Genomic DNA, 13492 nt, shown 5'->3' with positions numbered 1-13492 from the left:
ATTGAAATCATAGCGCTCAACGTTTTGTTAGACTGTTAACAAGCACATACAATGTCATTATAAAAAACTTGGTGGACTATTAGCTGCTTAAGGGTAAGCCACTTTACATGGTTTTATTTCTATTATTTATTTATGTATTGCAAGTTACCTGTTTTACCACTTGGCGTCGCTGTTGATCCATTTGAGATAGCTCTACTCTTTGATAAGACTAGGCCCCTCCCGTTTTCAGGCGACTGGGACGCATCTCCAGTCTTTGTTATAAAGAGAGGACGGTGGAACAAACACAGAATTGTCAGATCATATTCAAAGCTCTCCTCGGATGATATCTTCAATACTGACTAAAACCTGCATGAATTTATCATTTATGTTCATACAGAATTATGTCGTCGCCTTGTAGATGGAGCTATTTTGGAATATATCTCTGGCTTTCTCTCCTTTTGGATTGTTACTGGGGAACGGTGTCTGGGCAGCTCTCATATTCCGTCTCAGAGGAGGTAAACCCCGGGACTCCTGTTGGAAATATCGCCAAGGATCTTAACCTTAATTCACAGGACTTGGAATCCCGTATGTTTCAAATTGTGACAGGATCCAAAAGAACATTTTTCGAGGTAAATCTCAAGACTGGTGTTCTGTATGTCAGTGACAGAATAGACAGAGAAGAGCTCTGCGCAGAGGAATTCAAATGCTCTGTAAGTGTAGAAGCTGTGATAAATAACCCCTTAAAGCTGTATCGAATTGACATTGACATTTTAGATGTAAATGACAACGCCCCGTTGTTTATGACTAAATTACAGAATTTGTTTATTGCCGAGAGTACTTTACCGGGAGTAAAATTCGCATTGTCTGAAGCAACGGATGCAGATGTAGGAAGAAACGGAGTCAGCACCTACAAATTAAGCCAAAATGAACATTTCTCCTTGGCAGTGCATAAATCAGGAGGCAGTGTGTCTGCTGAGTTAGTGCTGCAGAAAGCGTTGGACCGAGAGAAGCAGCCTGTGCTCTCAATGACGCTTACAGCTGTAGATGGAGGAAGTCCTGCAAAATCAGGCACCTCACAGCTTGTTGTTAATGTTTTAGACAATAATGATAACATACCGATATTCAGCGAGACGTTATACAAGACACAAATCCTCGAAAATACGCCACTTGGAACAAAAGTAACCACCGTGAATGCAACCGATGCAGACGAGGGCCTGAACAGTGAGATTGTGTATTCATTGAGAAGCAAAGATCAGAATCACGTGCTCGATATCTTTGAAATTGAAAGTCAAACCGGTGTCATCAAGGTGAAAGGCAAAATAGATTTTGAAGAAAAAAGGGCTTTTGAGATACGTGTAGAGGCAAGTGACAAAGGCCAGCCTCCGATGTCTGCCCATTGTAAAGTGCTGGTCGAAGTGCTCGATGTAAATGATAACGCTCCCGAGATAGCTGTGACTTCACTCCATAGCACAGTGAGAGAGGACGCTGACATAGGCACTGTAGTCGCTCTGGTGTCAGTCCTCGATAAGGATGGAGGGAAAAACGGTGACGTGTCGATAACAATTAAAAACGAAGTCCCACTCAAACTCGAAACAAACTACAAAAATTATTATTCTTTGATAGTTGATGGACCTCTGGACAGAGAGAGGATCTCCAACTACAACGTCACAATAGTCGCCACAGATAAAGGAATCCCGTCACTCTCCGTCTCAAGTGTATTTACTATACATGTTTCTGATGTCAATGATAACGCGCCACTGTTCTCAGAGCCCCAAATTAATATATATGTAAATGAAAATAGTCCTGTGGGAGCTACTATTAAAACAGTGACTGCGTATGATTCTGATGTTGACAAGAACAGCCAGGTGAGCTATTCATTTGTACAAAGTAAGAGTAACTCCATACCGTTATCTACAATGATTAATATCAACTCAGAGACTGGAGATATAGTCAGCTTAAAGTCTTTTAACTATGAGGAGTTAAAAACGTTTCAGTTCAAAGTTCAGGCCACAGACTCTGGTGTTCCTCCGCTCAGCAGCAACGTGACTGTCAACGTTTTGATCCTGGATGAGAATGACAATAATCCAAATATTCTCGCGCCCTATTCTGAGCACGGCTCCGTTAACAGTGAGAGCATCCCCTATTCTGCTGAAGCGGGATACTTTGTGGCAAAGATCAGGGCTGTAGACGCTGACTCTGGATACAACGCGCTGCTTTCTTATCACTTTGAGCCCAAAGGAAATAACCTCTTCAGGGTCGGAACCAGCACCGGAGAAATCAGGACTAAGAGGAGGATGAGTGACAATGACCTGAAAACTCACCCCTTGGTGGTGTCGGTCTGTGATAATGGAGAACCCTCCCTGTCAGCTACTGTGTCTATTGATGTGGTGGTGGTTGAGAGCTCAGCTGACATCCAGACTCAGTTCAGACATGTGACCATAAAGGAGGAGAGCTTCTCTTCTTTGAACCTCTATCTGCTCATCGGCATAGTGGCGGTGTCAGCCATCTTCCTGCTCAGCCTCATCACTTTAATAGCTGTCAAATGTCACAGGACAGACGGCTCCTTCAGTAGGTACGGGGCCCCAATGATCACCACCCATCCTGACGGGAGCTGGTCTTACTCCAAATCTACTCAGCAGTATGACGTGTGTTTCAGCTCAGACACACTCAAGAGTGACGTCGTGGTTTTCCCCACCCCGTTTCCACCTGTAGATGGTGAACTCATCAGTATAAACGGAGGAGACACTTTTACCAGAACTCAGACCTTACCCAACACAGACAAGGTAAGAAGACGTTAAAACAATTTGCTTTTTATTGTCGGCGTACAAGATCGTGTCAAGATAACATTATAGAATATATTCTGAACAACTATTGAATGTGTGTCAGTGCATGAGCCTATGCATTGAACGGCAATGTACAATAAGCCTCAGCCTCATTCCTCCGGGAACTCATGTTTACTCATCGCTGTCTATGGTATTGAAATTCACGCTAACATTGTGCCCTCTTGAGGGAGTAAAACAATCTTCTCTAGCACACCAAAATGCATATTGGGTTCTTCTGTTGGTAGTTTGTACTTCTGCATTTGATTATAATTGCAATTAAATAATAAATACATTACTTCAGAAATTATAGCCTCGCTTTATATTAATTAAATAATTAGTATTTTTTTATTGTAGATTTTGAGCCACATAGTCAGTATTGTTTGCATTGGATTTTGACTGCAATGATAGAAGAAAATAATAAAATGTCTTCTTAAGGGAAAAATGTAGTTCTTTAAAATGTCCACACGGGGACATTGTAGACCATCACATTTTGATGTTCCTCCTGGCTGCTTCGGGCTCCTCCCAGATTCAAAGGAGGAGGATAATTCTCGGGGCTTTGTTACAAAGAGATGCAGTGCAAGAATGGATTGTGTGACACATTTTGTCTGGTACCTTTTAGAAGCAGGGAGACTGAATTTTGATCCTCGGCTTTCATACTGAGTTATTGGCTACTGTGTTCATGCTGGATGTAAATATGTCGTTGCACAGGATACGGAGCCCTTTCGGGATTTATCTAGTCGTTGTTCTTTTGGATTGCTGCTGGGAAGCGGTATGTGGACAGCTCTCATATTCCGTCTCAGAGGAGGTAAACCCGGGGACTTCTGTCGGAAATATCGCCAAAGATCTCAACCTTAATGTTCAAGACTTGGAGCCTCGTATGTTTCAGATCATTAGTGGATCAAAGAGAAAATATTTCGACGTAAACCTGAAAACGGGAGTGCTCTATGTCAATGAAAGAATCGACCGTGAGGAGCTTTGTGTGAAAGCCACAGAATGTACAGTAAGTGTAGAGGCCGTGATTAACAGCCCACTTAAACTGTATCGTTTTGAAGTAAAGGTAGTCGATGTAAATGATAATGCGCCGCATTTTCCTGATAATTTGCAGACTCTGAACATTGCTGAAAGTACTGTCCCAGGGGGGAGATTCGGGCTCATCGGGGCATCAGATCTCGATGTTGGGAAAAATAGTGTTAGCGCATACAAGCTCAGTCCAAATGATTATTTTTCTCTGGACGTCAACATAGGGGGAGACAGCTCGTCCGCACAGCTTATGCTTCAAAAATCTTTAGACCGAGAAAAAATGAATACGATAAGACTTACAGTTACTGCTGTGGACGGAGGAAATCCACCCAAATCAGGAACCTCTCAGATCATTATCAATGTTTTAGACATCAACGATAATGCTCCGGTTTTCAGCAGATCTTTATACAAGGCCCACATTCTTGAAAACTTACCAGTTGGGTCTACTGTCATCATTCTGAACGCCACCGACGCAGATGAGGGTTTAAACAGTGAAATAGAGTACTCTTTAAGGCAAAGGGGTCAGGATCGTGTTTTGAATTTATTTGAAATTGATCCTAAAACAGGAGCAATTTTAATCAAAGGTAAGATTGATTATGAGGAAAATCCTGCATTTGAGATTCATGCACAGGCCAGTGACAAAGGCCAGCCTCCGATGTCTGCAGAGTGCAAGGTGCTTGTAGAAGTAGTGGACCAAAACGACAACGCTCCTGAGGTCACAGTGACGTCATTACTTAGCACAGTAAAGGAGGACGCAGAAGTTGGTACTGCTATTGCACTTGTTTCAGTGTTGGACAGAGATGGAGGGAAAAACGGCGTGGTCAAAGCTGTAATAGCAAATGATTCTCCGTTTACATTAGAAACAAATTATAAAAACTATTATTCTTTAGTAGTTAATGGTCCTCTCGACAGAGAGACTCAAGCTCAGTTCAACGTCACTATAATAGCGACGGATGAGGGGACTCCACCTCTTTCAAGCACAAGCATAGTGACAGTTCATGTTTCTGATGTCAATGACAACCCGCCTCGATTCTCAGAGAAGCTGATCAATGTTTTTGTGAAAGAAAACAGTGCAGTAGGAGCAGTTATAACAACAGTGAGTGCAGAAGATGTTGATATCAATCAGAATGGTCAGGTGAGCTATTCTTTTGTACAAAGTAAGAGTAACTCACTGCCGTTATCTACAATAATTATTATCAACTCGGAGACTGGAGATATAGTCAGCTTACAGTCTTTTAACTATGAGGAGTTAAAATCGTTTCAGTTCAAAGTTCAGGCCACAGACTCTGGTGTTCCTCCGCTCAGCAGCAACGTGACTGTCAACGTTTTGATCCTGGATGAGAATGACAATAATCCAAATATTCTCGCACCCTATTCTGAACACGGCTCCGTTAACAGTGAGAGCATCCCCTATTCTGCTGAAGCGGGATACTTTGTGGCAAAGATCAGGGCTGTAGACGCTGACTCTGGATACAACGCGCTGCTTTCTTATCAACTCTCTGAGCCAAAAGGAAACAACCTCTTCCGGATCGGAACCAGCACCGGAGAAATCAGGACTAAGAGGAGGATGAGTGACAATGACCTGAAAACTCACCCCTTGGTGGTGTCGGTCTCTGATAATGGAGAACCCTCCCTGTCAGCTACTGTGTCTATTGATGTGGTGGTGGTCGAGAACGCAGCTGACATCCAGACTCAGTTCAGACATGTGACCATAAAGGAGGAGAGCTTCTCTTCTTTGAACCTCTATCTGCTCATCGGCATTGTGGCGGTGTCAGCCATCTTCCTGCTCAGCCTCATCACTTTAATAGCTGTCAAATGTCACAAGACAGACGGCTCCTTCAGCAGGTACGGGGCCCCAATGATCACCACCCACCCTGACGGGAGCTGGTCTTACTCCAAATCTACTCAGCAGTATGACGTATGTTTCAGCTCAGACACACTCAAGAGTGACGTAGTGGTTTTCCCCGCCCCGTATCCACCTGTAGATGGTGAACTCATCAGTATAAACGGAGGAGACACTTTTACCAGAACTCAGACTTTACCCAACAAAGACAAGGTAAGAAAAATATGAATCGGCAATAAGTCCATGTGGTTGTTGTCTGGACAAATAAAACTGCCAGCATGATATCTTTATATTATTCCGTATAAATTAGGTGAAAAAATGACTTGTGACCATTTACTGAACTGCATTTATCCTTGGGTTGTGTGCCTTTGTGTTGAAATATATGGCAGTAAACTAGCCAAATGTATAACAGTAATTATAGGCTGAGTAAACCTGACGCTCTAGAGTGTGTGCCGCTGACCATGGTGCTGAATTGACAACCCCTTTACTGGAAAAGCGTTTTGCAACGTGGATAACTAGGTTATTAGGAAGAAAAGTGCAGTTCAGTGCACTGCCATATACATATGAATTTTCTTTAAACTATTTTTTTTTTTTATTAAACAAAATATTTGGTTTCATCGCAATTAGGGAATACACTTCAATTGTTTTTATCAATAAATTCACAGTGCCTGCGTTTTCTTTTTTAAGAAGCTGAGGACATGTAGCAAATATGATCTGTCATAGACAATTTTAATTTTCCGTGCTTTTAGTTTGTTTAAAAGTTGTAGTGAATTGCCTACATCGTGTTTGATATGGTTTATCTTTCTAGACGTTATAGTCACAGCAAGTGAATAAGCTTGTATGAAGTTTAAACGGAAAAAATAGAGAGATTGGACTATAAGAGACGGAATATCATCTCATGACTTTAACTTTGGTCGTTAGACTCATTTGAACCAGTCGTATTATTGTTTAATGTCTGAATTCCAATAGTATGTTGGCCATATCAGTGTTGCTGCCTGTTGTTATATGCAATTGATTCAAATCACCACACGAGGACAGTGCAGACCATGACATCTGGACGTTATTTCTGGGAGACGTAGACTCCTCCCAGAAACAGAGGATGAGGAGGAGGTTTCTCAAGGCTTTGTGACAAAGAGACGCAGAGCGAGAGAGAAAAAGGCTGAAGACGTTTACCAGATAGATGATACAAATGCACGAACTGGAGTTGTAATATTTGCATGTATTATGGCTGATTAAGGGGAGAAGCTGAACAAGGATTTACGCCCTTTTTGAGCAGGATCTAATAATGCCTTTCATAAGACGAACGAGACATATTCGGATATATCTTGTGGCTGTGCTGCTGAATTGCTGCTGGGAAGCGGTGTGTGGACAGCTCTCATATTCTGTCTCAGAGGAGGTAAACCCGGGGACTTCTGTCGGAAATATCGCCAAAGATCTCAATCTTAATGTTCAGGACTTAGAGACACGTATGTTTCAGATTGTTAGCGGATCAAAGAGAAAATATTTCGAGGTAAATCTGAAAACGGGAGTGCTCTATGTCAATGAAAGAATCGACCGTGAGGAGCTTTGTGCGAAGGCTGCCAAATGCACTGTAAATGTAGAGGCGGTGATCAACGACCCACTGAAGCTGTACCGATTAGAGATTACTATAACAGATACAAATGACAATGCTCCTGTTTTCTCCGAGGCGCTACAATCCCTTGACGTTGCAGAAAACACTTTACCTGGAGTGAAGTTTGGGCTAATAGAGGCATCGGATTTGGATGTTGGAAAGAACGATGTAAATACATACAGGCTTAGTAAGAATGATTATTTTTCTTTAGAAATTCACAAAGGGGAGGAGAGTGTGTCTGCAGAGTTGGTATTGCAAAAATCTTTAGACCGAGAGAAGGACTCTGTTTTAAAACTCACACTGACTGCAGACGACGGCGGGAATCCATCACGGTCGGGAACCTCACAAATTATTATCAATGTTCTGGATACAAACGACAATCACCCTGTATTCAGTAAATCCTTATACAAAGTTCAAGTAACTGAAAATTTGCCAACTGGGTCTACGGTGTTTGTTCTGAACGCCACAGACGCAGATGAGGGCTTAAACAGTGAAATAGAATATTCTCTGAGGAAAAAGGGTCAGGATCGTGTTTTGAATTTATTTGAAATTGATTCTAAAACAGGAGCAATTTTAATCAAAGGTAAGATTGATTATGAGGAAAATCCTGCGTTTGAGATTCACGCACAGGCAAGTGACAAAGGCCAGCCTCCGATGTCTGCTCATTGTAAAGTGTTAGTTGAAGTGCTGGATCTAAACGACAACGCTCCTGAGGTCACAGTGACGTCATTACTTAGCACAGTAAAGGAGGACGCAGAAGTAGGTACTGCTATTGCACTTGTTTCAGTGTTGGACAGAGATGGAGGGAAAAACGGTGTGGTCAAAGCTGTAATAGCAAATGATTCTCCGTTTACATTAGACACGAATTATAAAAACTATTATTCTTTAGTAGTTAATGGTCCTCTCGACAGAGAGACTCAAGCTCAGTTCAACGTCACTATAATAGCGACGGATGAGGGGACTCCACCTCTTTCAAGCAAAAGCATAGTGACAGTTCATGTTTCTGATGTCAATGACAACCCGCCTCGATTCTCAGAGAAGCTGATCAATGTTTTTGTGAAAGAAAACAGTGCAGTAGGAGCAGTTATAACAACAGTGAGTGCAGAAGATGTTGATATCAATCAGAATGGTCAGGTGAGCTATTCTTTTGTACAAAGTAAGAGTAACTCATTACCGTTATCTACAATAATTATTATCAACTCAGAGACTGGAGATATAGTCAGCTTAACGTCTTTTAACTATGAGGAGTTAAAAATGTTTCAGTTCAAAGTTCAGGCTACAGACTCTGGTGTTCCTCCGCTCAGCAGCAACGTGACTGTCAACGTTTTGATCCTGGATGAGAATGACAATAATCCAAATATTCTCGCACCCTATTCTGAACAAGGCTCCGTTAACAGTGAGAGCATCCCCTATTCTGCTGAAGCGGGATACTTTGTGGCAAAGATCAGGGCTGTAGACGCTGACTCTGGATACAACGCGCTGCTTTCTTATCACTTTGAGCCCAAAGGAAACAACCTCTTCCGGATCGGAACCAGCACCGGAGAAATCAGGACTAAGAGGAGGATGAGTGACAATGACCTGAAAACTCACCCCTTGGTGGTGTTGGTCTCTGATAATGGAGAACCCTCCCTGTCAGCTACTGTGTCTATTGATGTGGTGGTGGTTGAGAACGCAGCTGACATCCAGACTCAGTTCAGACATGTGACCATAAAGGAGGAGAGCTTCTCTTCTTTGAACCTCTATCTGCTCATCGGCATTGTGGCGGTGTCAGCCATCTTCCTGCTCAGCCTCATCACTTTAATAGCTGTCAAATGTCACAGGACAGACGGCTCCTTCAGCAGGTACGGGGCCCCAATGGTCACCACCCATCCTGACGGGAGCTGGTCTTATTCCAAATCTACTCAGCAGTATGACGTGTGTTTCAGCTCAGACACACTCAAGAGTGACGTAGTGGTTTTCCCCGCCCAGTATCCACCTGTAGATGGTGAACTCATCAGTATCAATGGAGGAGACACTTTTACCAGAACTCAGACCTTACCCAACACAGACAAGGTAAGATAATGCTTTAAGCATATTTAAATTATATTAGTTGCGAAATGCGTACTGGTCGTTATTATGGCGCATCATGAATGAAGTAATTGTAAGTCTTCATTGCATTTATTTGGCCCTCCTTTGAATAGGGACAGAATCGAAAGGTATTTAATTATTAGAACTGTTGCTCATGTTGCATTGTGGTCCGTGGCGCTGAACGGCACTGAAATTCCTAGAAGTAAATTCAGAATAAATCTAAAAAATAAATTTGTATATATTTTGTCAATGCATTAAAACGTACTTTTTTTTCCAAAAATGTTTTACGATATGCTACATATTCATAGTTTGCTGACATCAGTATAAACAGTTTAATTTTATAATGCACAAATCAAACTTTAGCCTAAAACTTGGATTAAAAAAAATGTTAGAATCAGTTTCTTCAACTTTAAGTGAATTTCTTTCAGAACGTTATGATCAGTGGCCTGAACCTTCATGTTTATCATTTTGTACTCTGATTTTCTTGCGATTGCTTCATCATTAAGACGATGTAAGAATGGTTAACACTTGCCAGTGTTATGTTCAGTGTAGCATGTAGTTATGATATATATCCACAAGGGGACACTGCAGACCGTCACATTTAGAGGCTCGCTTTGACGTCTCATGGCTCCTCCCAAATTCAGCTGATAGTGTGTCTGTGGGCTTTGTTACAAAGAGAGGTGGGACGACAAAGAACGGTAGTGTTATTCGACGGACAAAATGTGGAGATATAATTTAGACTATTTCTTCCTTGATCTCTACCTCATAGCTGATGTATCGTGCTTTCAATAGTAACCCAAGTGCTCCTTCTTCATCAGTGGAATAATGTATTTTCCGAGCAGAACGAGCTCTGTGTGGATATATCTCTTGGTCGTCCTGATGGATTGTTACTGGGACGCGGTGTCTGGGCAGCTCTCTTACTCGGTCTCAGAGGAGGTAAACCTGGGGACTGTGGTCGGAAATATTGCAAAAGATCTGAACATCAATGTCCAGGATTTGGAGTCCCGAATGTTTCAGATCGTTGCTGGATCAAAGACTAAATATTTTGAGGTAAACCTAAAGACTGGTGCTCTGTATGTTAACGAGAGAATAGATCGAGAAGGACTCTGCGGAGACGAGCCTAAATGTTCACTTAGTGTAGAAGCTGTTATTAATAATCCATTGAAACTATACCGTATTGAAATTACTGTCCTGGATGTCAATGATAATTCCCCCTCATTTCTCAGTACATCAGAAGTAATAGACATAACAGAAATCACAGCGACGGGGGCAAAATTTCCCCTGCGTCCGGCTGACGATGCAGATGTGGGCAAAAATGCAGTAAACACCTACAAGCTTAGCCAAAATGAACACTTCTCTCTCGTTACAAACAAAGGAGAAAGTGTAACTCCGGAATTACTGCTGCAGAAAGCTTTAGACAGAGAAAAACAATCTGTGATACGCCTCACATTGACTGCTATTGACGGAGGGACTCCGGCTAAATCAGGCACAATGGTCATAATTGTAAACGTTTTGGATGTCAACGACAACGCTCCTGTATTTAGCCAAACACTTTACAAAGCCAGTGTGTTTGAAAATGTTAAAATAGGCACGTCTATAATAACATTAAATGCTACTGATTTAGATGCAGGCCCAAATGGACAAGTGTTATATGCGTTCAGCAAACTCGGTCGGGGGAAACAAACAGATATGTTTGACATAGATGAAAAAACCGGGACAGTAACAAATAAAAAGAATATTGACTTTGAGGAAAATAATGCTTTTGAGATCAGAGTACAGGCCAGTGACGGAGCTTCCTCTCCTTTCACCTCTCATGCCAAGCTATTAATTGAAGTTATAGACGTTAATGACAACGCTCCTCAAATTACAGTCACGTCATTGTTGAACTCTGTGAAGGAAGATGAAACCATTGGCACTGCCATTGCACTTGTCTCTGTACTTGACAAAGACGGAGGTAAAAATGGGCAAGTAAGATGTAAAATTTCCAATGATGTTCCGTTTAAGTTAGAGTCAAATTACAAGAATTATTATTCTCTGGTGGTGGACGGACCTCTTGACAGAGAAAGAACATCTCAATATGATATCAGCATCACTGCTAGAGATGAGGGCAGCCCACCTCTCTCTAGCACGAGCGTTGTTCAAGTTCACGTTTCTGATGTGAATGATAACAAACCTTTATTCACAGAAAACATTATTAATGTTTATGTGAGAGAAAACAGTCCAGTAGGAGCAGTTATTAAAACAGTTTCTGCCATTGATGCAGACATCAATCAGAATGGTCAGGTGAGCTATTCTTTTTTACACAACAGCAGTAACTCACTGCCTTTATCTACAATGATTAACATCAACTCAGAGACTGGAGATATAGTCAGCCTGCAGTCTTTGAACTATGAGGAGTTAAAAACATTTCAGTTCAAAGTTCAGGCCACAGACTCTGGTGTTCCTCCGCTCAGCAGCAACGTGACTGTCAACGTTTTGATCCTGGATGAGAATGACAATAATCCAAATATCCTCGCACCCTATTCTGAGCACGGCTCCGTTAACAGTGAGAGCATCCCCTATTCTGCTGAAGCGGGATACTTTGTGGCAAAGATCAGGGCTGTAGACGCTGACTCTGGTTACAACGCGCTGCTTTCTTATCACTTTGAGCCCAAAGGAAACAACCTCTTCCGGATTGGAACCAGCACCGGAGAAATCAGGACTAAGAGGAGGATGAGTGACAATGACCTGAAAACTCACCCCTTGGTGGTCTCGGTCTCTGATAACGGAGAACCCTCCCTGTCAGCTACTGTGTCTATTGATGTGGTGGTGGTTGAGAGCTCAGCTGACATCCAGACTCAGTTCAGACATGTGACCATAAAGGAGGAGAGCTTCTCTTCTTTGAACCTCTATCTGCTCATTGGCATTGTGGCGGTGTCAGCCATCTTCCTGCTCAGCCTCATCACTTTAATAGCTGTCAAATGTCATAGGACAGACGGCTCCTTCAGCAGGTACGGGGCCCCAATGATCACCACCCACCCTGACGGGAGCTGGTCTTACTCCAAATCTACTCAGCAGTATGACGTGTGTTTCAGCTCAGACACCCTCAAGAGTGACGTAGTGGTTTTCCCCGCCCCGTATCCACCTGTAGATGGTGAACTCATCAGTATCAATGGAGGAGACACTTTTACCAGAACTCAGACCTTACCCAACAAAGAGAAGGTAAGAGAGTACAGCTGGTTAATTTGAAATATATTAGTCACAAGAAGCAAAGTTGTATTTACTTAGTATTGTTCATTGAGAACTGTAACTATCACTGAAAGTCATAGCATTCATCCACTTATCAGAATATTAAGTTTACTTAACAAAAAGAAGGTAATTGAACCACGCTCATACTGGCCAACAGACTTAGACAATGGAGGCTACATTTAGCCCTTCATGTATGGTGTTTGTTGATGTCTTATTTTTCACTCACTGTGAGCTACATCTGATTTTATTTCTGCTCATAGAGTGAACAAAGTTGTTGAGGGAAATTATTTGGTCCTATTTCTAAAAAAGAATGAGGTAAAGAGGATGTCTTCCTATATGTCTTCAATGTGCTAGGTTCTTTTTTTTGCAACCGTCACTGTCCATGGTGCTGAAAACAAGTCTTGACTTATAAGGAAGGGGGGAAGTTTTTTTATACAAACAAATTGTGAAATCCATTAGTTTTAACTTAAGCTAAAGACAAAGATTTATCTTAGGCAGTGACACTGATACAATAAGGTTTTTTTTTTTTGCTTTGTGCCAATAATGCAGCATTTGTTTGGTGTCTGATTTGACTGCAGTTGTGACTGTTTTATGTATAATGAGTCTCCATTATTTTGCTGCAATATGAATGGCATTTTACAACGTCTGTTATCTCCTAATTTACTTGAACTCTCTTTGGTTCAAACATAAATTAAAATACTTTGAGATGATCTACTTATTACTCATTTACAGTCTGTTTCAAATTATTTTTAATGCTATTTTCTTTCCAGATTATGATACCATATCTTACACAAATTTTGAAATACTTATAACACTGCAAAAAAGACTACTTACAGCAATTTGGTATTTTTTGGCTTTGTTTTATCTATAAAATAACCTACTGATGCTGAGTATTAACTAGAAACGCCTTTGGTAATGTCA

At 41.6% G+C, this 13492-nt stretch overlaps 1 protein-coding gene across 4 annotated transcripts in view; it reads left to right on the top strand.

Annotated features, from left to right (window-relative positions):
- Nucleotides 1-248: 248 nt before the first annotated feature.
- Nucleotides 249-13492, top strand: part of LOC117816796 (protocadherin alpha-C2-like) — a 95980-nt gene continuing 82736 nt past the window's right edge. The window contains exon 1 of one of the 4 annotated variants that reach the window (XM_034689133.1): nt 249-2762. In XM_034689133.1, the coding sequence (XP_034545024.1) occupies nt 381-2762 (2382 nt within the window). In that variant the 5' untranslated portion in view covers nt 249-380. Of the gene's footprint in view, nt 2763-3364; nt 5878-6794; nt 9329-10015; nt 12545-13492 lie in introns of those variants that run through there. The other 3 variants (XM_034689130.1, XM_034689137.1, XM_034689134.1) reach the window with 3 other exon arrangements.

This window comes from Notolabrus celidotus, chromosome 8 (genome assembly GCF_009762535.1).
Source record: "Notolabrus celidotus isolate fNotCel1 chromosome 8, fNotCel1.pri, whole genome shotgun sequence".
Taxonomy (NCBI): domain Eukaryota; kingdom Metazoa; phylum Chordata; class Actinopteri; order Labriformes; family Labridae; genus Notolabrus; species Notolabrus celidotus.
The sequence above is the reverse complement of the archived record's forward strand: the minus strand, read 5'-3'. Positions and strand labels throughout refer to the sequence as shown.